This window comes from Macaca fascicularis, chromosome 1, assembly GCF_037993035.2.
Source record: "Macaca fascicularis isolate 582-1 chromosome 1, T2T-MFA8v1.1".
Classification (NCBI taxonomy): Eukaryota; Metazoa; Chordata; class Mammalia; order Primates; family Cercopithecidae; genus Macaca; species Macaca fascicularis.
This window is the reverse complement of record NC_088375.1, coordinates 54,720,144-54,744,060: the sequence shown is the minus strand read 5'-3', so window position 1 is coordinate 54,744,060 and position 23,917 is coordinate 54,720,144. Positions and strand designations below refer to the sequence as shown.

The 23,917-nt window shown below is 36.9% G+C and overlaps 1 protein-coding gene across 7 annotated transcripts in view; it reads left to right on the top strand.

Annotated features, from left to right (window-relative positions):
• The window catches only part of F13B (coagulation factor XIII B chain), a 33,168-nt gene that overhangs the window by 5,578 nt on the left and 3,673 nt on the right, over positions 1 to 23,917 (top strand). For 4 of the 7 annotated variants that reach the window (XR_012430959.1, XM_005540308.5, XM_005540306.5 and 1 more), the window contains 7 exons: positions 630 to 806; positions 1,160 to 1,336; positions 4,698 to 4,877; positions 4,965 to 5,150; positions 6,594 to 6,776; positions 8,668 to 8,868; positions 11,408 to 11,590. Coding sequence is in view for 6 of the 7 variants with exons in the window: in XM_005540308.5 (XP_005540365.2) it covers positions 630 to 806; positions 1,160 to 1,336; positions 4,698 to 4,877; positions 4,965 to 5,150; positions 6,594 to 6,776; positions 8,668 to 8,868; positions 11,408 to 11,590 (1,287 nt within the window). In the remaining variant the exon portion in view is untranslated. The remainder of the gene's footprint in view (positions 1 to 629; positions 807 to 1,159; positions 1,337 to 4,697; positions 4,878 to 4,964; positions 5,151 to 6,593; positions 6,777 to 8,667; positions 8,869 to 11,407; positions 11,591 to 23,917) is intronic. The other 3 variants (XM_074031583.1, XM_005540307.5, XM_074031575.1) reach the window with 1 other exon arrangement.

Below are 23,917 nucleotides of genomic sequence, written 5' to 3'. Positions count from 1 at the left end.
TATCTATTATTTAATAGAATTTATTTTTCATTATGTCTGCAATGCAGGAAGTTGATATTACTTTTTTCAAGTACTAGGTGATTCCTTAATCCAAATGTTCTCAATCCCTACAGCACACCTACACCAATAGTTCTTACTTTGCACCAATGAAAGGAATTGGAATGGAATAAAATAAAAGAAGCTTTTCCTTTGTATGTCACTATTTCCTTTATTACAGAAGAATTTAAGATCATGTACATTATTTTATGTTGTGAACCAATGCCAGATATACTTAAAAATAGTTCAATAATTTAAATATATGTATACTTTGTTAGTAAGTTGTTTAAATTGTAAAAATGCATAGACAGCACATACTTCACAATTGCTACTGCACAAGCCTTCAGTTGAATTTTGGCCTTTGGTCAAGCACTTGTAGACCAGAATTTTAAGAACAGAAAGCTGATAGGGTTAGGTCACAAGGTGTATGAAAAAAGAGAATAGAGGCAAAGAAAAATTGGGGCTATTTTTCAATTTTACTAAGAGTTGATTTTACCATATATTCTTAAGATCTGTTAAAACACATTTTGATATTTTTTTACATTCTAGGTTATTAAAAAGATTTATAAAATAAATAATTTTTATAATTTTAGAAACATGTTTGGCTCCTGAATTATATAATGGAAATTATTCCACAACACAGAAAACATTCAAAGTGAAGGACAAAGTACAATATGAATGTGCTACTGGCTACTACACAGCCGGAGGAAAGAAGACGGAGGAGGTAGAATGTCTCACATACGGATGGTCTCTCACACCAAAATGTACCAGTAGGTTCTCATTTGGAATAAAATCTGCTCTCACTCTGAAAGCTTTTTCTCATAGAGAAGTGTATATAAGTTGTCATGCTAATTATATTTCATCTTTTCATACTTTTTTGCCTTTATTTTTAATTATGTTGATAGCAGTCTTTGATAATTGAAAGCTCCCAAGTAGAAAAAATTCATTTTAGCTCACAGGATTAAATTAGAATAAGCTTAATGATATTTAACAAATATATAAAATGAATTCATAAGCTTTTTGGCAAATTTAATTTTTATTCTAGATATGTCATGTAAATAGTGAATTTTGTTGTAGCAGAAAAAAAATTTGTTTGTAATTTTATTCATTCTTTTATTTGTAGAATTAAAGTGCTCTTCTTTAAGATTAATTGAAAATGGTTATTTTCATCCTGTAAAGCAAACCTATGAAGAAGGAGATGTCATTCAGTTTTTCTGTCATGAAAATTATTATCTAAGTGGATCTGATTTAATTCAATGCTATAACTTCGGTTGGTACCCAGAATCTCCTGTATGCGAAGGTAAATTTTTAAATTTAATACTCACAAAATGCCATGTCTTTATCAGCTTTACTCTCTATTAGCGCTGATAAAATTCCTGTGGTCATATCTAATTTTTTTCCTGAGTCCTATTTTTAAAATAAATATTGTCTTTTAAATCAGTGCTATTTTCAGCAATCTTTAATATATTCCACCTGAATAAATCTTGTTTTGTATTAGTTTGTAAATGACTATATCTTTTAAATTTATTATTTAAAAATATATATTATACATTTTAAATCCCTTATTACAATAAATAACTTTTCTTATTGGGAATTATTAGACCTAATTACCCCAATCTGGCAGCTTTGCAAGGATACTTTCTCTTTATTTGCCACATATTTCCAGATGTAAAAATTAATCTCTAAAATAGCGAGGTAGAAAGCAGAAAAAACAGAACACTAACACCCAGAAGTGAAAATGGGAAAAGAGGTCATCTAGTAGAAGCTGCCCAAAAATGTAATATCTATGGTCACATTTCTATTACTGGATGTGTCCAAATGGGTGATGCAATTACCTGTCAGAAGACATCCATAATTATTTAAACACACATACAATTTAATATGAGGACGGTCCTATCTAGTAGAAGATATGAAAAAAATAATTGCAGATATGAAAAAATAATTGCTATAATGTGACAAATGGTACAATCAACTCAGGTACAAAGTGCAGGAATAAACATTAGGGATTCTGATTGGTATGCTGTGGAATAGCATTCACAGAAGTGATGGCTAATATTTACATTGGGTCTTAAGAGATAAATAGGAGTTTGAGGATTGGGAGGATAGGGTGACGCAAAGGGTTTGATAGTAGTTTTTTATTTTCTGTAATATGGGATATAATGTCTATTGACAGGCAGGTGAAAGACATGAAGGCATGTTGGAACCGAACTGTCGATTCCCTCCTGGGCAGGGGTCGCCGCGAAGGATCACCGACACAAGATTCACAGCAGAGAGTTATTTATTACTAGCGCGCTAGGGTCCCAAGCTCTAAGTTGGCCCTGGGACCCCGAGTGCTTGTTTCAGGTTGTTTATATAGGCAAACACAAGTTCAAACACAGCTTAAGGCGCGAAATTCAAACAAAGCTTTAGGCGCGTGGTAATTGGGTCTAACTATGGCCTGAGCAAGGTGTCTTGTTCTAATTGGTTAGAGCAGGACCTTATGAGGTTTTTTCTTGGAGTTGCTGATTCTGGGAACTTCGAGGCAGGGTGGGACCCCCGGAATTGGCAGGGTGGGACCCCATGAGGTTGTTTCCCGGAATTGGCAGGGTGGGACCCTATCAGGGTGGGACCCTATCGAGGCAAGGTGGGACCCTATCCAGAGCCACCTGGTGTTAATTTTTTCTATATGAGGCCCAGTTTCTAAGTTTTATGAGGCCTAGTTTCAGGCACAACTTGGAAGAAAGTGGTGAAGATTTGGAACGGGTGCTGGGGGAAACAAATGAGGGCTCTGACCACGGGTATGCAGTGGAATTGCCAGAACTATCATAATTCCCTAAATGCACTGTACAGTAACTTTAAATATTTTATGATTTTTCATTCGTGCTTGACATCCTTGGTATAGTAGTAGAGAAGAAGATTTTTTAAGCAAATTTTTAAAAGCATATTTTTCCTTTTTTTTTTTTTTTTTTTTTTGAGATGGAGTCTTGCTGTGTCACCCAAGCTAGAGTGCAGTGGCACGATCTCAGCTCACTGCAACCTCCACCTCCCAGGTTCAAGGGATTCTCCTGCCTCAGCCTCCTGAGTAGCTGGGACTACAGGCGTCAGCCACCATACCCAGCTAATTTTTTTGTGTTTTTAGTAGAGACAGAGTTTTGCCATGTTGGTCAGGCTGGTCTCGGACTCCTGATCTCAGGTGATCAGCCTGCCTCCGCCTCCCACATTGCTATTTCAAAAATAAATGGCAGACCTACTTAAGGCCTTTTATACCCCTTTCCTCTTCCAAATTAGCCAGCATGACAACAAGCCTATTTTCTCTGGTAAATAGTCATTAGGCATACAATAGGCAGTGTTGCAGGCTGAATTATATCTCTCTTCTCCCAAAATATAACCACATTCTAATACTGGGAACCACTAAATGTTACCTTACCTGGTAAAAGACACTTTGAGGTTAACAATCTTAAGGTAGGAATACTATCTGGAATTATCTATCCAGACTCTAAATATAATCAGAAATGCTTTTATAAAAGGGAGGCAGAGGGAGATTGACTACAGAAGAGGAAGCGGGAGATGTGATAAAGGAAGCCACAGGTTGAAATGTTTTGAGGAAGGGATTGTGAGCCAAGGAATACAGGTAATTTCAAGAAGTTAGAAAAGGCAAAATAGCTGATTCTCCTCCAAAGCCTCCAGCAGGAATGCAGCTCTCCTAATACCTCGATTTTAGTCCAGTGAAACTGACTCTGGACTTCTGGCCTTCAGGACTGTAAGAGGATACATTTGTGCTGTTTTAAGCCACTAAATTGTAATTTATCACAGCAGCAATAGGAAAGTAGTGTGGTCAGTATTTTAGAGTAGGAGACTTTAATTTAGACAGACGTGGGTTCAAGAACAGATCTGCTGCATGCTATTAATTTATTTACTTCATAAGTTTTAGTTTGTCTATAACATGGGAGAAATAATAGTTCCTACAATAAAGTTATTTTAGGACTAAAGGAGGTAATAAATGTAAAATGCTTGCTACTTTAGTATTCTATTGGTGAATAACAATGTCACCACAAACTCAGCAGCTTAAAACAACACAAACATTATTTCCCATTGTGTGTAGGTTGGGAGTTTGGGTGTGGCTTAACCAGATCCCTGCATCCCTGGCTAACAAAGCTGCAATCAGGATGTTAGCTGGACTGAAGTCTCATCTGAGGCTTGACTGGGCAAGACTTCTTCCAATCTCACTGTGGTCATTGACAGCATTCAGCGCTTTGCAGACTGCTGAACTGAGAGCCTCTGTTTCTTGTGGCTGTTAACTGAAGGCAGCCCGCTGCCCCTTGCCTTACAGCCCTTCTGCTTTGGAAGCTCATGATGTAGCTTCTTGTTTCTTCAAAACTAGCAAGGAGAGAGAGTCTCTTGGCAAGAATGGTGTTAAAATCTGATGTTACATAATTATGTGTACATAATCACATACTAATCCATGATCTTTGCTGTATTTTGTGGGCTAGAAGCAAGTTACAGGTCCTATTCATGGAAAGAGTTATCACACAAGGAAGTTAACATCAGGAGGTGGGGATCAAAGGAATGCTCCTGGAATCAGTCTGCCATACTCTCTATGATGCTTGACACAACGGACCTTTTTATTTAATCTTTATTATTTTTTAATTATATGACTAAAGGTGCTGATTTTTTTCCATAAGGAAGAAGAAACAGATGTCCTCCTCCACCTCTGCCTATAAACTCCAAAATTCAAACACATTCAACAACTTATCGTCATGGAGAAATAGTTCGTATAGAATGTGAACTTAATTTTGTGATCCATGGGTCAGAAGAAATACGTTGTGAAAATGGAAAATGGACAGAACCTCCAAAATGCATTGGTTAGTAACACCTCGAAGAAGCTTTGCTAAAATGAAATCTGCATGTGTAGATAAATGGTCTGTTCTCTTTCAACTGTACCTTTTCAGAAGGACAGGAGAGGGTAGCCTGTGAGGAACCACCCTTCGTTGAAAATGGTGCAGCAAATTTACACTCTAAGATTTATTACAATGGGGACAAAGTGACATATGCATGTAAAAGTGGCTACCTTCTCCGTGGATCGAATGAGATAACTTGTAATCGTGGAACATGGACACTTGCTCCTGAGTGTGTTGGTATGTATGCTATATTTACCATCAGTAGCTAAACTTACGGTGTAAAATTTTCCATTCTGTTACTTTAATCTGCATATTCCTAGGAAGAGACCACGGCTTAGGCAAATTAGAAACGCATTGCTACAGCACCTACTCTTCTGCGTTGCATGTGTGCATGTGTGTGTGCGTGTATGTGTAGCCATCTATAGAATTTAAGTCAATGTAAAGAATTAAAAAAAAAAAAACCTTTTTGAACACTGGTGCTGAGCACGGTTATCTGATCTATGTCATGCCATGACCTGTAAGTTCTAAATGACAGCACATAAATGATGACGTGCTTCATTACAGAAGTAAATAAGGGCATGGTGGATTGAGTGGCTGGCCATAAGCATTATCTGCTTCTTCTCCCCATGTGTCCTACAAAGTCAGGGTAGAGCATTCTGTTCTTGACCTTGGGTAAGTCCTGCCGATATTTTGCATCTGGCCATTCTGAACCTTATGCCCTTCTGAGACACGTCCCTGGTCTTTGATTTTACTGAAGGGCACCACCAGGCTACACTATCACTCCTGGGGGCTACTATTCCTGTCATCTTTCTCATTTCTTAATCAGATCACAGCGAGATCTTCACACACATGTTTATATAGGATATTTATTGAATAAGACAAAAGCTATGAAGGATGCTAAAGAAATTTACAGAGTAAGAGAAAGATACCAAAAAGATTAAGCCTGTAATCCCAGCACTTTGGGAGGCCAAGACAGGCAGATCACGACGTCAGGAGATCGAGACCATCCTGGCTAACACGGTGAAACCCCGTCTCTCCTAAAAAATACAAAAAACTAGCTGGGCGAGGTGGCGGGCGAGGTGGCGGCTGCCTGTAGTCCCAGCTACTCGGGAGGCTGAGGCAGGAGAATGGTGTAAACCTGGGAGGTGGAGCTTGCAGTGAGCTGAGATCTAGCCACTGCACTCCAGCCTGGGCGATGGAGCTAGACTCCGTCTCAAAAAAAAAAAAAAAAAAAAAAAAAAAAGATAGCAAAAAGAGAGAAAAAAATGGATATTTCCTCGGTGGGTCGATTGAGACCTGAGATGAAGAGGAATGAGAAAGAAGAAAATAAAAATGAGTTAATGCCAAAGAGCAATTTTAGAATTGACCATAATCTTTAGGTTGAAGAATAGTTTCTCATTCTATAGATTTAAGAAATGTCTGTTATCATAATTCCTTCACAATTGAGAAAAGAGAAAAAATACGTATAGTTGTTTTTAGGCAACATATTTGCTGTCAACTCTTGCTTAGCAAATTTTAAAAATATTTGAGCTGAAAAACATTTTTCATATTTGTAATGAATTTATAAAACAATTGTCCTAAATTATTTTATTAATACAAATATTGAGACACTACAGTATGAGTTACTATAGTATATTGTTTTGAGCTCATATTAATTTAAAACAAAACCTCTTTTCTTAGAAAATAATGAGAATTGTAAGCATCCTCCTGTTGTAATGAATGGGGCTGTGGCCGATGGGTTACTGGCAAGCTATGCAGCAGGATCTTCCGTGGAATATAGATGTAACGAATATTACTTGCTGAGGGGATCAAAAATATCTCGTTGTGAACAAGGAAAATGGTCATCCCCACCTGTTTGCTTGGGTAAGAAAGAGAGCACATGGAATGTTTATGTTCGTACTTTTATGTGATTTTCTTGTGTTTTAATATCATGAAAATGACTATTTTGTATAAATCATTTTTTTTCACAACTGTTTTCCCTCCCAGTTCTTTAAGTAGAAAGTCCCTAAAATATTAGTGTATTTTTTTATTGTGGTGAATTATGCATAACATAAAATTTACTTTAGCCATTTTTAAGTGTATATATATATATATACACTTATATATAAATGTATGTTTTAAGTCTTGAGCTCTTTCAACCTTTTGTTAGTAGTTTCCACCTTTCAAGTAATTCTTAGGAGGCTGTTCCCATTCAAATTCAGACACAGGCACATATTCATGTAGAATTTTTCTATTGCTCTCATATTTTTATAAATGGTTTTGATATTAAGTTTTTGATGATTTGATTGATATTGTGTTGAGTGGAGATACAGTAATCTCTAAGGACAAAGACTAGATTAAAATATTTAGGGCAAAACTAGTAATGAAACAAGTTCATAAGGAAATAACAGCATTAAAGGAAATACATCATTCTATATCTGGAACAACCACCTCAAGAGAGTTAGGTTTGGTCCTAATGAATCAAAGGAAATATCAAATGAAGATTAATCATTGTTATCAGGGCAAGAGAAAGGGGATTTGTATATCTTGCTTATCTATTGAAGCCGGAAAGGCTATCAGTACAAATTCACAACGGTATGATAAAGCATAGAATTGTCTCTGTAGGAATTATTATTTCAGACATTAAGAGTCTCTCTAACCTCTCCATACTCCCTTCCCTGCTCTAATCACTCCAGTCTTTCTGGTCTCCTTACTCTTCCACAAACAAGCCAAGAATGTTCTCACTTCAGGGCCTTTGCACTGGTTAGTTGCTTGGGACACTCTTTCATAAGAAAATGACGTGGTTCACTCAGTCCCCTTCAAACTTTTGTGCAAATATTACTTCTTATTTAGGCCTACCCTAATCACCTCACTGAAAAGTGCAACTTCTCTTCACCTAACTCTTTTGTTACCCCCTCCCCCTCCAGTACTCTTGTTTTCAACCAAGTTATCTTATGCTGTAGTTTAAAGATGGCCACTGTGTTAGTCTGTTCTCACGCTGCTAATAAAGACATACCTGAGATGGGTAATTTATAAAGGAAAGAAATTAAATGCACTCACAGTTCCACATGGCTGGGGAGGCCTCATAATCATGATGGAAGGTAAAGGACAAGCTAGGCATGTTTTACATGGAGGCAGGCAAGAGATTGTGTGCAGGGAAACTCCCCTTTATAAAACCATCAGATTTCATGAGACTTATTCACTATAATGAGAACAGCACGGGAAAGACCCACCCCAGGATTCAATGACCTCCGGCCAGGTTCCTCCCATGACATGTGGGAATTATGGGAGCTACAATTCAAGATGAGATTTGGGTAGGCACACAGCCAAACCATATCTGCCACACATTGTACAATTCATGTCTTTATTATATTTATTATGTATTGTAGGTGTTTCTCCCAATTAGAAGGCAAGCTCTATGAGGGCAGGAGTCTTGGTTTTATTCATTAGCAGGTTTTCTATTATTTTCTACATGGTAGTTTAAGGTTTTTATTTTGTAGAAAGAAAGCTATTATTAATCTAACTGATTGATGCCCTTCAACAGTATTTTTGATGTTTTAAATTAAGTGGTTTTAGTTTATGACAAGTAATGTATAGATTCATTTGATAGTAATAAAGTGTGTATTTTCTTATATGTATATATGTGTGTGAGAAGCCTTAATTATGATTTAAATTATAAAATATTGCTTTTGATACTTGTCATAATTTTTGTTTTAAAAAATATCACTTTTATATTTGTCAGACAAAGAATTTAAAAGAGCATTTTGTTTTTCAGAGCCATGTACTGTTAATGTGGATTACATGAACAGAAATAACATCGAGATGAAGTGGAAATATGAAGGGAAAGTCTTACATGGAGATTTAATAGATTTTGTATGTAAACAGGGATATGACTTATCTCCGTTAACCCCATTGTCTGAATTATCTGTGCAGTGCAACAGAGGAGAAGTGAAATATCCTTTATGTACTAGAAAAGGTAAAATAATAATGTTCTCTGCAAGTATCTTACTTGATCAATATCTGCTACCTGGGTTGAAAATTTATTTATATTTTGTTGCTATTTTTCTTTTTATTATTATTATTTTTAATTTTGTTTTATTTTATTTTTATTTTCCTTTAGTTCTGGGATACAAGTGCAGAATGTGCAGGTTCGCTACATAGGTATACGTGTGCCATGGTGGTTTGCTGTACCTATCAACCTGTCATCTAGGTTTTTTTTTTTTTTGAGACGGAGTCTCACTCTGTCCCCTGGGCTGGAGTGCAGTGGCCGGATCTCAGCTCACTGCAAACTCCGCCTCCCGGGTTCATGCCATTCTCCTGCCTCAGCCTCCCGAGTAGCTGGGACTACAGGCGCCCGCCACCTCGCCAGGCTAGTTTTTTGTATTTTTTAGTAGAGACGGGGTTTCACCGTGTTAGCCAGGATGGTCTCGATCTCCTGACGTCGTGATCTGCCTGTCTCGGCCTCCCAAAGTGCTGGGATTACAGGCTTGAGCCACCGCGCCTGGCCTGTCATCTAGGTTTTAAGCCACACGTGCATTAGCTATTTGTCTTTATGTTCTCCCTCTCCTCACCTCTCACCCTCTGACTGGACCCAGTGTGTGTTGTTCCCATCCCTATGACCATGTGTTCTCATTGTTCAACTCCTACTTGTGAGTGAGGACATATGGTCTTTCATTTTCTCTTTCTGTGTTAGTTTGCTGAGGATAATGTCTCCCAGTTTCATCCATGTCCATGCAAAGGACATGATCTCATTCCTTTTTATGGCTGCATAGTATTCCATGGTGTATATGTACCACATTTTCTTTATCCAGTCTGCTATTGATGGGCATTTGAATTGGTTCCATGTTTTGTTATTGTAAATAGTGCTGCAATAAACATATGTGTGCATGTGTCTTTATAGTAGAATGATTTATATTCTTTTGGGTATATATCCAGTAATGGAATCGCTGCATCAAATTGTATTTCTGGTTCTAGATCCTTGAGGAATCACCACGCCGTCTTCCACAATGGTTGAACTAATTTACATTCCCACTAGCAGTGTAAAAGCATTCCTATTTCTCCTCAGCCTCACCGGCATCTATTGTGTCTTAACTTTTTAATAATTGCCATTTTGACTGGTGTGAGATGGTATCTCATTGTGGATACACCTTATACAAAAATTAACTCAAGATGGATTAAAGATTTAAATGTAAAATCCCAAACCATAAAAACTCTAGAAGAAAACCTAGGCAATACCATTCAGGACATAGGCATGGGCAAAGACTTCATGACGAAAATGCCAAAAGCAATTGCAATGAGAGCCAAAACTGGCAAATGAGATCTAATTAAACTAAAGAGCTTCTGCACAGAGAAAGAAACTATCCTCAGAGTGAACAGGCAACTTACAGAATGGGAGAAAACTTTTGCAATCTACTCATCTGACAAAGGTCTAAGATCCAGAATATACATGGAACTTAACACAAATTTACAAGAAAAAAAACAAACAACCCATCAAAAAGTGGGCAAAGGATATGAAAAGTCACTTCTCAAAAGAAGACATTTATGTGGCAAACAAATATATGAGAAAAAGCTCAACATCACGGATCTTTAGAGAAAATTTATACCTATGACCCCAATTCACCACCATCATCTTCTAATCTATAAAGTTGAGAGGAGTGATCCAACTTCCAAATTTCAATCAGCATACATACCAATATAGGATGGCCATGCTGACATCTTTGAATTCCAATAAGTCAATTTTATGAAGGGGAAAAATCAAGAGGTTTTATAAATGTTGCCAGACTATCAGAGAATTAATCACCTTTTTGTGACACTCAACAACAAGCACTGTAAAGCATTGCTCTACTTAGGGCTTTCTGGGGACCCATTGTCTCAATACTGCCTGGATATAGGGACTATTCCTTTTAATAAGGAAGAAAAGGAAGATAATATATACAGAAAGCATGGCTTCTAGAAAAATCCCATAGACTTAGGGAGAAATAAAATCATGATTGTTAATACTCTGATAGTTTTAAATATGTATATAAATACTATAAAATGTGATTCTAATTATGAAAATAAATTGTATGGTATAATATTATTGCAAAAATATTTTCAATATTTTAAAAATGTTTCAGAACTGCCTAAAAAATGCCTTTATGGCTAGGTGGAGTGGCTAACGCCTGTAATCCTAGCACTTTGGGAGGCCAAGGTGGGCAGATTTCTTGAGTCCAGGAATTCAAGACCAGCCTGAGCAACATAGTGAGGCCCTGTCTCTTCAAAAGAAAAATGTACCTGTAGTCCCAACTAGTTGGGAGGCTAAGACAGGAGGATCACTTGAGCCTGGGAGGCCAAGGTTGCAGTGAGCCATGATCATGCCACCATGCTCCAGCCTGGGCTACAGAGTGAGACTCTGTCTCTGAAAAAAAAAAAAAATGCCTTTATATTATATATCTCAACTTATTTCTGTAGCACTTACAAAGTACTGGATGTTCATTATAGCAATTCATTGTATACTTTAAAACTTATTTTTGCAGAATCTAAAGGAATGTGCACATCTCCTCCACTTATTAAACATGGAGACATTATCAGTTCAGTAGTAGACACCTATGAAAATGGCTCTTCAGTAGAATACAGATGTTTTGATCACCATTTCCTACAAGGATCTAGGGAGGCCTATTGTTTAGAGGGAACGTGGACTACACCACCATTGTGTTTAGGTAGGTACTACTAAATATGCCTCTAAAAAAGTAAAACTATATATTTTTAATTTGCTGTCATTTTTAAGGTAACATAACACTAATATAATGCTAAATTTGCTACATTTGTGTTATTTTATTCATGTGCTTATTTCATCACTGGTTTCTATTCTTTCCTCTAGATCATAAATGACTATAGTTCAGTTTGTTCTAATAAATATTTATTAAAGACAAACCACACATCAGGTTGATGTGGGGCTATAAGTTGATAAGCCATAGTGGTGTGAGTCAACGTTAACAATTATCATTATTGTGATTTGTACTATAATAGAAAACATTAGTACAATGGGGAAATAAAGAAATGGATAACTCAATATGGAAAGATGAAGCAAGTTAATGTTTTATTAGCAAGGCATCCTAGTAAGAGTAACAACATTTACTAAGGCCTCAGAGGCATAAAATAGCACATCTGTAAATAATAAGAAAATATTTTTTATTTCCAATTCTGACTTTTATTTATCTCTCTTATGTTCTTTCACTGGCTAGGGCTTCAGTACAATGTTGAATGGAAGAGGTAGTAGATGTCTTTGTTTCCCATTCTCACAAGTAAAACTTTCAATAATTCACCTCTATGTGTTGTTACAAATACTTTTTAAAAAATCAAGTTAAAGGTATAGAAACCTTTCTTTCTATTTTGCAAAAATATATTTTTAAAGAATCTTCAGTGTTTAATTTTAGCAATGTCTGTTGAAATAATTTCATGGTTATTACTTTTGGTTTTCTTCCCTGCAAATTTAATGAATTATACTGCTTCTTTTGAATGTTAAAGCATGATTGTATTCCTGTGAGAAATTCCACAAAGTTGTGATAAATTATGTATATTCTATGTTATATTTTTATTTATCAATATTTTACTCATCTATTTTCATGAGAAAGACTGGTCGGTTATTTTCCTTTCTGATTTGATATCAAGTTTGTGCTGACCTCATCCCATGATTGGGAAGTGTTCCCTCTTTTCTGGTTTTCTGGATCGATGCTATTTCTTCCTTAATAATCTTAAGAGTTAACCAGAAAGCCATCTGAGACTTGAGTTTTTCTGTGAAAAGACAAACTGACAGCTTCGATTTGTTTAACAAATAACGGTAATTATTTCTTCTTCTATCAGTTTTGGTAGAGAGTGGTTTCTTGATCTGTTCATTACAGCTACATTGTCCAATCCAGTAACATAAAGTAGTTATGACATCTTCCTATCCTCTTTTTGATGTTTTTATTGACGTATCTTTTGTTATTACTTCTATTAACATGTATCTGTCTTGACATGCTTTACTAAGGGTCTACATATTTTATTAGTGTTTTCAAACAACCAACATTTGCATTTGTTGATTCATCAAATGTTGCTTTCTATTTTATTAATTATGCTATTATCTTTATTATTTTCTTTCTTCTATTTTCTTGTATTTCTTTTGTTACTCTTTTTCTGGCTTGTTTAGATGCATACATAGATTACTGATTTTCAGCATTTACATTTTTTCTAAAAAAATGAATTTAAAAATAGAAATTTCTCTCTGAGCACAACTTTAACTTCATCCAACCCATTTTTATATCTTGGATTTTTACTATCATTCAGCTCAAAAATTTTATAGTATTCATTTTGATACATTCTGTGTGCTCTGCATCATTTAGAAGTTTCTTTTTAAAGTTCTGAATATTTAGGGGATTTTCTAGTTTTCTTTTGGTTGTTGATTTCTAGTTTAATTCAATTAAGACATATTTTGAATTATATCTACACTTTAAAATTTGTTGATATTTGCTTTATAACAAGCATATATTTGCTTTAGGTATGTGTTCTTTTTGTACTTGAAAAAAGTTAACTTTGTCACTATTGGGTTCACTGCTTTATATATGCAAATTGGCTTGAATTTTTTTTTTATGTTTAAGTTAATCCAAAGCTGTACTGATTTGTGTGTGTTTGTTTTCTATCAATGACTGAGAGAAGCATGTTAAACTCTCACTTGGCATTGTAAAACATTTCATATTTTAGTTCTGTCAATTTTTGCTTTTGTATTTTGATGCTATTTCATTAGGTACACACACAAATTGGGACACTAAATCTTGGTATACTGGCATAGTCTAATTTTAAAAGACCTCCTTCATATATAGTAATGCCTTTTTTTTTTTTTTGGACTTGAAGTCTCCTTAACTGCACCAAAGGGTTTTTGACAAGCATTTACATAGTACACATTTTACCATCCCTTAACTTTCAAACTTCTGAGTTCTTACTTTTAGTGTGCATCTCTTATAAGCAATATATAGCTTATTTTAAAATATACTTATGCAGTTTATAATTTTTTCTTTATAATGGAATATTTAGTTCATTTACGTATTCATGTAATTACTAATATATTTCAGTTTATACCTCATCTTTCTATACTAGGTGTATGTTACTATACTCCATGTATATCCAATTGGTCATCTCTCTCTCTCTCTCTCCATATATATGTATGTGTGTTTTATTATAGTTTAAGTTCTAGGGTACATGCACACAATGTGCAGGTTTGTTACATAGGTATACATGTGCCATATTGGTTTGCTGCACCCATCAACTTGTCATTTACATTAGGTATTTCTCTTAACGCTATCCCTCCCCCAACCCCCCAGTACACGACAGGCCCTGGTGTGTGATATTCTCATTGTTCAACTCCTGCCTATGAACAAGAACATGCAGTGTTTGGTTTTCTGTCCTTGAGATAGTTTGCTCAGAATGATGGTTTCCAGCTTCATCCATGTCCCTGCAAAGGACATAAAAAACTCATCCCTTTTTATGGCTGCACAGCATTCCATTGTGTATATGTGCCATATTTTCTTAATCCAGTCTATCATTGATGGACACTTGGGTTGGTTCCAAGTCTTTGCTATTGTGAATAGTTTCACAATAAACATACATGTGCATGTGTCTTTATGGTAGCATGATTTATAATCCTTTGGGAATATATCCAGTAATGGGATCACTGGGTCAAATGGTATTTCTAGTTCTAGATCCTTGAGGAATCGCCACACTGTCTTCCACAATGGTTGACCCAATTTATACTCCCACCTACAGTGTAAAAGTGTTCCTATTTCTCTACATCCTCTCCAGCATCTGTTGTTTCCTGACTTTTTAATGATCGCCATTGTAACTGGCATGATATGGTATCTCATTGTGCTTTTGATTAGCATTTCTCTGATTACCAGTGATGATGAGCATTTTTTCATTTTTCTATTGGCTGCATAAATGTCTTCTTTTAAGAAGTGTCTGTTCATATCCTTTGCCTACTTTTTGATGGGGTTGTTTTATTCTTGTAAATTTGCTTAAGTTCTTTGTAGATTCTGGATATTAGCACTTTGTCAGATGGCTAGATTGCAAAAATGTTCTCCCATTCTGTAGGTTGCCTCCTCACTCTGATGGTAGATTATTTTGCTGTGCAGAAGCTCTTCAGTTCATTTAGATTTTATTTGTCAATTTTGGCTTTTGTTACCATTGCTTTTGGTGTTTTAGTCATGAAGTATTTGCCCATGTCTATGTCCTGAATGATATTGTCTAAGTTTTCTTCTAGGGTTTTTATGGTTTTTAGGTCTAACATTTAAGTCTTTATTCCATCTTGAATTAATTTTTGTATAAGGTATAAGGAAGGGATCCAGTTTCAGCTTTCTACATATGGCTAGCCAGTTTTCCCAGCACCATTTATTAAATAGGGAATCCTTTCCCCATTGCAGGTTTTTATCAGGTTTGTCAATGATCAGATGGTTGTAGATGAGTGGTGGTATTTCTGAGGTCTCTGTTCTGTTCCATTGGTCTATATATCTGTTTTGGTACCAGTACCATGCTGTTTTGTTTTCTGTAGCCTTATAGTATAATTTGAAGTCAGGTAGCATTATGCCTCCATCCTTTATTCTTTTTGCTTAGGATTGTCTTGGCTATGTGGGCTCTTTTTTGGCTCCGTATGAACTTTAAAGTAGTTTTTTCCAATTCTGTGAAGAAAGTCAGTGGTAGGCTGATGGAGATAGCACTGAATCTATAAATTACCTTGGGCAGTATGGCCATTTCCACGATATTGATTCTTCCTATCCATGAGCATGGAATGCTCTTCCATTTGTTCTTGTCCTCTTCTATTTTGTTGAGCAGTGGTTTGTAGTCATCCTTGAAGAGGTCCTTCACATCCTTTGTAAGTTGGATTCCAAGGTATTTTATTCTCTTTGTAGTAATTGTGAATGGGAGTTCACTCATGATTTGGCTCTCTGTTTGTTATTGGTGTATAGGAATGCTTGTGATTTTTGCACAATGATTTTGTATCCTGAGACTTTGCTGAAGGTGTTTATCTGCTTAAGGAGATTTAGGGCTGAGACAATGGGGTTTTCTAAATATACAGTCATGTCATCTGCAAACGGAGATAATTTGACTTCCTTTTTTCCTAATTGAATACTCTTTCTTTCTCTTGCCTGATTGTCCTAGCCAGAACTTCCAACACTATGTTGAATAGGAGTGGTGAGAGAGTGCATCCTTGTCTTGTGCCAGTTTTCAAAGGGAATGTTTCCAATTTTTGCCTATTCAGTATGATATTGTCTGTTGGTTTGTCATAGATAGCTCTTATTGTTTTGAGATACATTCCATCAATATCTAGTTTATTGAGAGTTTTTAGCATGAAGGGCTGTTGAATTTTGTCGAAGACCTTTTCTGCATCTATTGATGTAATCATGCAGTTTTTTTCATTGGTTCTGTTTATGTGATGGATTATGTTTATTGATTTGCATATGTTGAACCAGCCTTGCATCCCATGGATGAAGCTGACTTGATTATTGTGGATATGCTTTTTTATGTGCTGCTGGATTCAGTTCACCAGTATTTTATTGAGAATTTTTGCATTGATGTTCTTCAGGGATATCAGCCTAAAATTCTATGTTTTTGCTATGTCTCTGCCAGGCTTCAGTATTGGGATGATGTTGGCCTCATAAAGTGAGTTAGGGAGGAGTCCCTCTTTTTCTGTTGATTGGAATCGTTTCAGAATGAATGGTACAATCTCCTCTTTGTACCTCTGGTAGATTTCGACTGTGAAGCCGTCTGGTCCTCGACTTCTTTTGGTTGGTAGGCTATTAATTATTGCCTCAATTTCAGAGCATGTTTTTGGTCTATTCAGAGATTCAACTTCTTCCTGGTTTAGTGTTGAGAGGGTGTAGTGTCCAGGAATTTAGCCATTTCTTCTAGATTTTCTAGTTTATTTGCATAGTGGTGTTTATAGTATTCTCTGATGGTAGTTTGTATTTCTGTGGGATTGGTGGTGATATACCCTTTGTCATTTTTTGTTGCATCTATTTGATTCTTCTCTCTTTTCTTTATTAGTCTTGCTACTGGTCTATCAATTTTGTTGATCTTTTCAAAAAACCAGCTCCTGGATTCATTGATTTTTTGAAGGGTTTTTGTGTCTCTGTCTCCTTCAGTTCTGTTCTGATCTTAGTTATTTCTTGCCTTCTGCTAACTTTTGAATTTGTTTGCTCTTGCTTCTCTAGTTCTTTTAGTTGTGATCTTAGGGTGTCGATTTTAGATCTTTCCTGCTTTATCTTGTGGGCATTTAGTGTTATAAATTTCCCTCTACACACTGCTTTAAATGTGTCACAGAGAACAAATGTGTCCTTGTCCTCATTGGTTTCAAAGAACATCTTTATTTCTGCCTTCATTTTGTTATTTACCCAGTAGTCATTCAGGAGCAGGTTGTTCAGTTTCCATGTAGTTGTGAAGTTTTGAGTGAGTTTATTAATCCTGAGTTCTAATTTGATTGCACTGTGTTCTGAGAGACAGTTTGCTGTGATTGCTGTTCTTTTACATTTGCTGAGGAGTGTTTTACTTCCAATTATGTGGTCAACTTTAGAATAAGTGCGATGTGGTACTAAGAAGAATGTATATTCTGTTGATTTGGGATGTAGAGTTCTGTAGATGTCTATTAGGTCCACTTGGTCCAGAGCTGAGTTCAAATCCTGGATATCCTTGCTAACCTTCTGTCTCACTGATCTGCCTAATGTTGACAGTGGGGTGTTAAAGTCTCCCATTATTATTGTGTGAATGTCTAAGTCTCTTTGCAGGTCTCTAAGGACTTGCTTTATGAATCTGGGTGCTCCTGTGTTGGGTGCATATGTATTTAGGATAGTTAGCTCTTTCTTGTTGAATTGATCCCTTTAGCATTATGTTATGGCCTTCTTTGTCTCTTTTGATCTTTGTTGGTTTACAGTCTGTTTTATCAGAGACTGGGATTGCAAGCTGTGCTTTTTTTTTGCTTTCCATTTGCTTGGTAGATCTTCCTCCATCCCTTTATTTTGAGCCTATATGTGTCTTTGCACATTACATGGGTCTCCAGAATACAGCACACTGATGGGTCTTGACTCTATCCAATTTGCCAGTCTGTGTCTTTTAATTGGGGCATTTAGCCCATTTACATTTAAGGTTAGTATCATGATGTGTGAATTTGATCCTGTCATTATGATGTTGACTGGTTATTTTATGAGTTAATTGATGCAATTTCTTCATAGCATCAATGGTCTTTAAAATATGGCATGTTTTTGCAATGGGTAGTACCAGTTATTCCATGTTAAGTGCTTCCTTCAGGAGCTCTTGTAAGGCAGGCCCAGTGGTGACAAAAATCTCTCAGCATTTGCTTGTCTGTAAAGGATTTTATTTCTCTTTCACTTATGAAGCTTAATTTGGCTGGATATGAGATTCTGGGTTGAAAATTCTTTTCTTTAAGAATGTTGAGTATTAGCCTCCACTCTCTTTTGGCTTGTAGAGTTTCTGCCAAGAGATCTTCTGTTAGTCTGATGAGCTTCCCTTTATGGGTAACCTGACCTTTCTCTCCAGCTGCCCTTAACATTTTTTTCTTCATTTCAACCTTGGTGAATCTGACAATTATGTGTTTTGGAGTTGCTCTTGTCGGGGAGTATCTTTGTGGTGTTCTCTGTATTTCTTGAATTTGAATGTTGGCCTGCCTTTCTAGGTTAGGGAAGTTTTCCTGGATAATATCCTGAAGAGTGTTTTCTAACTTGTTCCATTCTCCCCATCACTTTCCAGTACAGAAATCAAACAGGTATTTGGTCTTTTCACATAGTCCCATATTTCTTGGAGGCTTTATTCATTTCTTTTCACTCTTTTTTCTCTAATCTTGTTTTCTCGCTTAATTAATTTGATCTTCAATCACTGATACCTTTTCTTGCATTTGATCAAATTGACTATTGAAGCTTGTGCATGCATCATGAAGTTCTCATGCTGTGTTTTTCAGCTCCTTCAGGTCATTTAAGGTCTTCTCTACAGTTTTTATTCTAGCTGGTCATTCATCTAACCTTTTTTCAAGGTTTTAGTTTCCTTGTGATGGGTTAGAACATGCTCCTTTAGCTCGGAGAAGTTTGTTATTACCAACCTTCTGAAGACTACTTCTGTCAGCTCGTCAAACTCATTCTCTGTCCAGTTTTGTTCCCATGCTGGCAAGGAGCTGCAATCCTTTGGAGGATAAGAGGCCTTCTGGTTTTTGGAATTTTCATCTTTTCTGCTCTGGTTTCTCCCCATCTTTGTGGTTTTTATCTACATTTGGTCTTTGATGTTGGTGACCTACAGATGGGATTTTGGTGTGGATGCCCTTTTTGTTGATGTTGATGCTATTTCTGTCTGTCTGTTAGTTTTTCTTCTAACAGTCAGACGCCTCAGCTGCAGGTCTGTTGGAGTTTCCTGGAGGTCTACTCCAGATCCTGTTTTCCTGGGTATCACCAGTGGAGGCTGCAGAACAGCAAACATTGCTACCAGATCCTTCCTCTGGAAGCTTCATCCCAGGAGTGCTTCTGCCTGTTTGAGGTATCTGTTGGCCCCTACTGGGAGGTGTCTCCCAGTCAGGCTACATGGAGGTCAGGGACCCGCTTGAGGAGGCAGTCTGTCCATTCTCAGAGCTCGAACGCCATGCTGAGAGAGCCACTGCTCTCTTCAGATCTATCAGAGAGGACCGTTTAAGCCTGCAGAAGCTCTCTGTTGCCTTTTGTCCTGCCATGCCCTGTCCCTAGAGGTGGAATTTAGAGAGGGAGTAGGCCTTGCTGAGCTGTGGTGGGCTCTGCCCAGTTCGAGGTTCCTGGCCGCTTTGTTTTCACTGTGGGCTACTGAAGCCACAGCAATGGCAGATACCACTTCCTGCAGTGAAGCTGCAGCATCGCAGGTTGATCTCATACTGCTGCACTAGCAGTGAGCAAGGCACCGTGTGCGTGGGACACACCAAGCCAGGCAAGGGAGGATATCTCCTGGTCTTCTGACTGCTAAGACCATGGGAAAAGCACAGTATTTGTCAGAAGTGTACCATTTCTCCAGGTACAGTCTGTCATGGCTTCCCTTGGCTAGGAAAGGGAAATCCCCCCACCCCTTGCACTCCCAAGTATAGCGATGTCCCACCCTGCTTCCATTCTCCCTCTGTGGGGTGCACCCACTGACTAGCCGGTCCCAATGAGATAAACCAGGTACCTCAGTTGGAAATGCAGAAATCACCCGTATTCTGTGTCTATCTTTCTGGGAGCTGCAGACTGGAGCTGTTCGTATTCGGCCATCTTGGAACCAACCCATATATATGTAGATACACACACATACATACATATATACATATATATACATACATACACATACATACATACACACATATATATATATAGAGAGAGAGAGAGAGAGAGAGATATTTGTTTCTAAGGAACTCCAGCCTGGGCAACAAAGTCTCTGTCTCTCTGTCTCAATATCTGTGTATCTATGTAGACACATCTAGAAATGTATATATATTTTATATATTTTTTTTATAGAGACAGGGTGTGTGCCACCACACCAAGCTATTTTTTTATCTTCATTTTTTATGGAGATGAAATCTCCTTATGTTGCCTAGGCTGGTCTATCGACAGATAGGTAGATGGATATATATAAAGAGAGACAGGGTCTCATTTGTTGCCCAGGCTGGAGTGCCCTGACCTTGGGCTTAAATGACCTCTCACCTCAGCCTCTTTAGTAGTTGGGACCACACCTAGCTAATTTTTAGATTTTTCTTTTTTTTTTTTTTTTTTTTTGTAGAGACGGGGCATGTGCCACCACACCCAGCTATTTTTTTTATTTTTATTTTTAGTGGAGATGGAGTCACCTTATGTTGCCCAGAGTGGTCTTGAGTTCCTGGGCTCAAGTGATCCTCCTGCTTTGGCCTTCCAAAGTGCTGGATTACAGATGTAAGCCATGGTGCCCAGTGTTCTCTATTATTTTTTCTTTTTAAAAATATTTTTACTTTCTTATGGATAAATCTATTTTTTGTTAAACTATTTCATCCTCTATTAGCTGGTTAATTATACTTTCCTGTCATTTTTTCTTAACCATTATCATAGAGATTATATCATACAATATTAATTCAATCCAATATATATTAGAACTTTTATTACTTCTCTAGGACTTTAAAACACTAATTATTTACTCTTCCAACATTTTGTATTACTATATCATGTATTTTAATTCTACATGTATTTTAAATCCAAAAGATATGATTGACATTATTGTTTTGTCCAACTACATTCTTTTAGATTTACTTATATATTTATCAATGCATTTTCTCCTCATCTTTTCCAGTTTTTCTCTGTTTCTCACTGGGATAATTTTACTTTTGCTTGAAAACTATTATTTCTTTATTATTTTTTCCGTTTTTTTTTTAAGTCTGCAAATGTCTTTATTTTTCTTCAATTTTGAAGGATATTTTTGCCTGATATAGAATTCTAGCCTAGCCCTTATTTTATTTCAGTGCTTTAAAATCTGTTATTTTGGCTGGGTGCAGTGGCTCACACCTGTAATTCCAGCACTTCGGGAGGCCGAGGCGGACAGATCACGAGGTCAGGAAATCAAAACCATCCTGGCTAACATGGTGAAACCCTGCCCCTACTAAAAATAAACAACCCCATCAAAAAGTGGGCAAAGTATATGAACAGACATTTCTCAAAAGAAGACATTCATACAGCCAACAGACACATGAAAAAATGCTCATCATCACTGGCCATCAGAGAAATGCAAATCAAAACCACAATGAGATACCATCTCACACCAGTTAGAATGGCGATCATTAAAAAGTCAGGAAACAACAGGTGCTGGAGAGGATGTGGAGAAATAGGAACACTTTTACAATGTTGGTGGGATTGTAAACTAGTTCAACCATTATGGAAAACAGTATGGCGATTCCTCAAGGATCTAGAACTAGATGTACCATATGACCCAGCCATCCCATTACTGGGTATATACCCAAAGGATTATAAATTATGCTGCTATAAAGACACATGCACACGTATGTTTATTGCAGCACTATTCACAATAGCAAAGACTTGGAATCAACCCAAATGTCCATCAGTGACAGATTGGATTAAGAAAATGTGGCACATATACACCATGGAATACTATGCAGCCATCAAAAAGGATGAGTTTGCGTCCTTTGTAGGGACATGGATGCAGCTGGAAACCATCATTCTTAGCAAACTATCACAAGAACAGAAAACCAAACACCGCATGTTCTCACTCATAGGTGGGAACTGAATAATGAGATCACTTGGACTCAGGAAGGGGAACATCACACACAGGGGCCTATCATGGGGAGGGGGGAGGGGGGAGGGATTGCATTGGGAGTTATACCTGATGTAAATGATGAGTTGATGGGTGCAGCACACCAACATGGCACAAGTATACATATGTAACAAACCTGCACGTTATGCACATGTACCCTACAACTTAAAGTACAATAATAATAAATAAATTAAAAAAAAAAAAAAGTTAGCGGGCATGGTGGTGGGCACCTGTAGTCCCAGCTACTCGAGAGGCTGAGGCAGGAGAACGGCATGAACCTGTGAGGTGGAGCTTGCAGTGAGCCAAGAATCGGCACTGCACTCCAGCCTGGGCGACAAGCAAGACTCCATCTAAAAAAAAAAAGTGTCATTTCATCCTTTTCTGGTTTTTATAGTTTTTGTTAAATAATCAAATGCTGTTCTTAATAATACTTTTTGAATGTAATGTATCTTTTTTTTCTCTGCTGTTTTTAACATTTCTCTTTGTTTTTAATCTCAGCAAATTATTTATGTTGGCCTAGATGTGGGTTTCTTTGTACATTTTATTCTTCAAGTTAGTAGCATTCCTTGAATCTTGATGTGCTTGATATCCTTCATGGGTTTTAGAAATGTTTGGCTAATATCTTTTAAAGTGTGCATTTCCCACTCCTTGGCTGTGATTCCATGATACATATATTACATCTTTTTGCTATGCCATTGTCTCTTTAATCTATATTTTCTCTGATTTTCTTCTTGTTTTACAGTAGTAATTGTTTGGTAATTTTCTCGTTGTATTGTTTCTTTGTTTCAATTTGGCAATTTTCTTCTAGTTTAATAATCCTCTCTTTAGATGTATCCAATCTGCTTTAAACTCATCTTTTGAGTTCTCAATTTCAGCGATTATCTTTGCATTTCTATTTCATAATTTCTTTTTGTAGCTTTGAGTTAGTTGATGAAAGATCCTATCTTAACATCAACTTCTTGAACATATAATTCATACTTTTTATTAAGGCTTATCTGCAAACTCCAATATCTGGAACTATTTTCTAGCCCCAAATTCTTGATATTTTTGTTAACAGTTGATTGAATTTCAAATATTACATATGGAAAATTTTAGGAGGTTTGGATGATGTCAACTTACTCCAAAGAATGCTCATTTCATCCTCTGGCTGATGATTAGGGTAGAGGCAGTTGGTTTCAATACAATGAAAAATAAAACTTTCTCTACATTTGTTTTCTGACTCTGCTTGCCTTTTCTCACAGACCGTAACTGTCCAGGGCTCTTCACGGAGAGTTTGTTGTGTTTATTAAAGCTTTTTTTCCTTGACTGTCTCTGATATTACTGGGAGACTGCCAAATGCCCACTGTAAGTTTGTGTTTACTTTCTGCTTGGTTTCTCATCCTATGCCTCTATACAAGTCAGGGATAAGCAGTACCTCAGGGAAAAGCTAGCGCAGAGCCTCGAGCTCATATCTCTACACCTCCTATCCTTCTAAGTTCTTTCCTTTTCAAGTCCTGGCTGCCTTGGTTTACCAAATTCTCGTTTTTCTGTCTTCAACTCTATGATGAGATTTTCACAAGTTCTCCTGGCTCTATGCCTATCCTGGCCATTCTCTATCATCTAATCTCTCAGACTTAAAGTCAACGATCACCTCAAGAGAAAAAATGGCACATAGAATTTTTTTTTGACAGACTCTCCTTCTGTCGCCCAGGCTGGAGTGCAGTGGCACGATCCCGGCTCACTGCAACCTC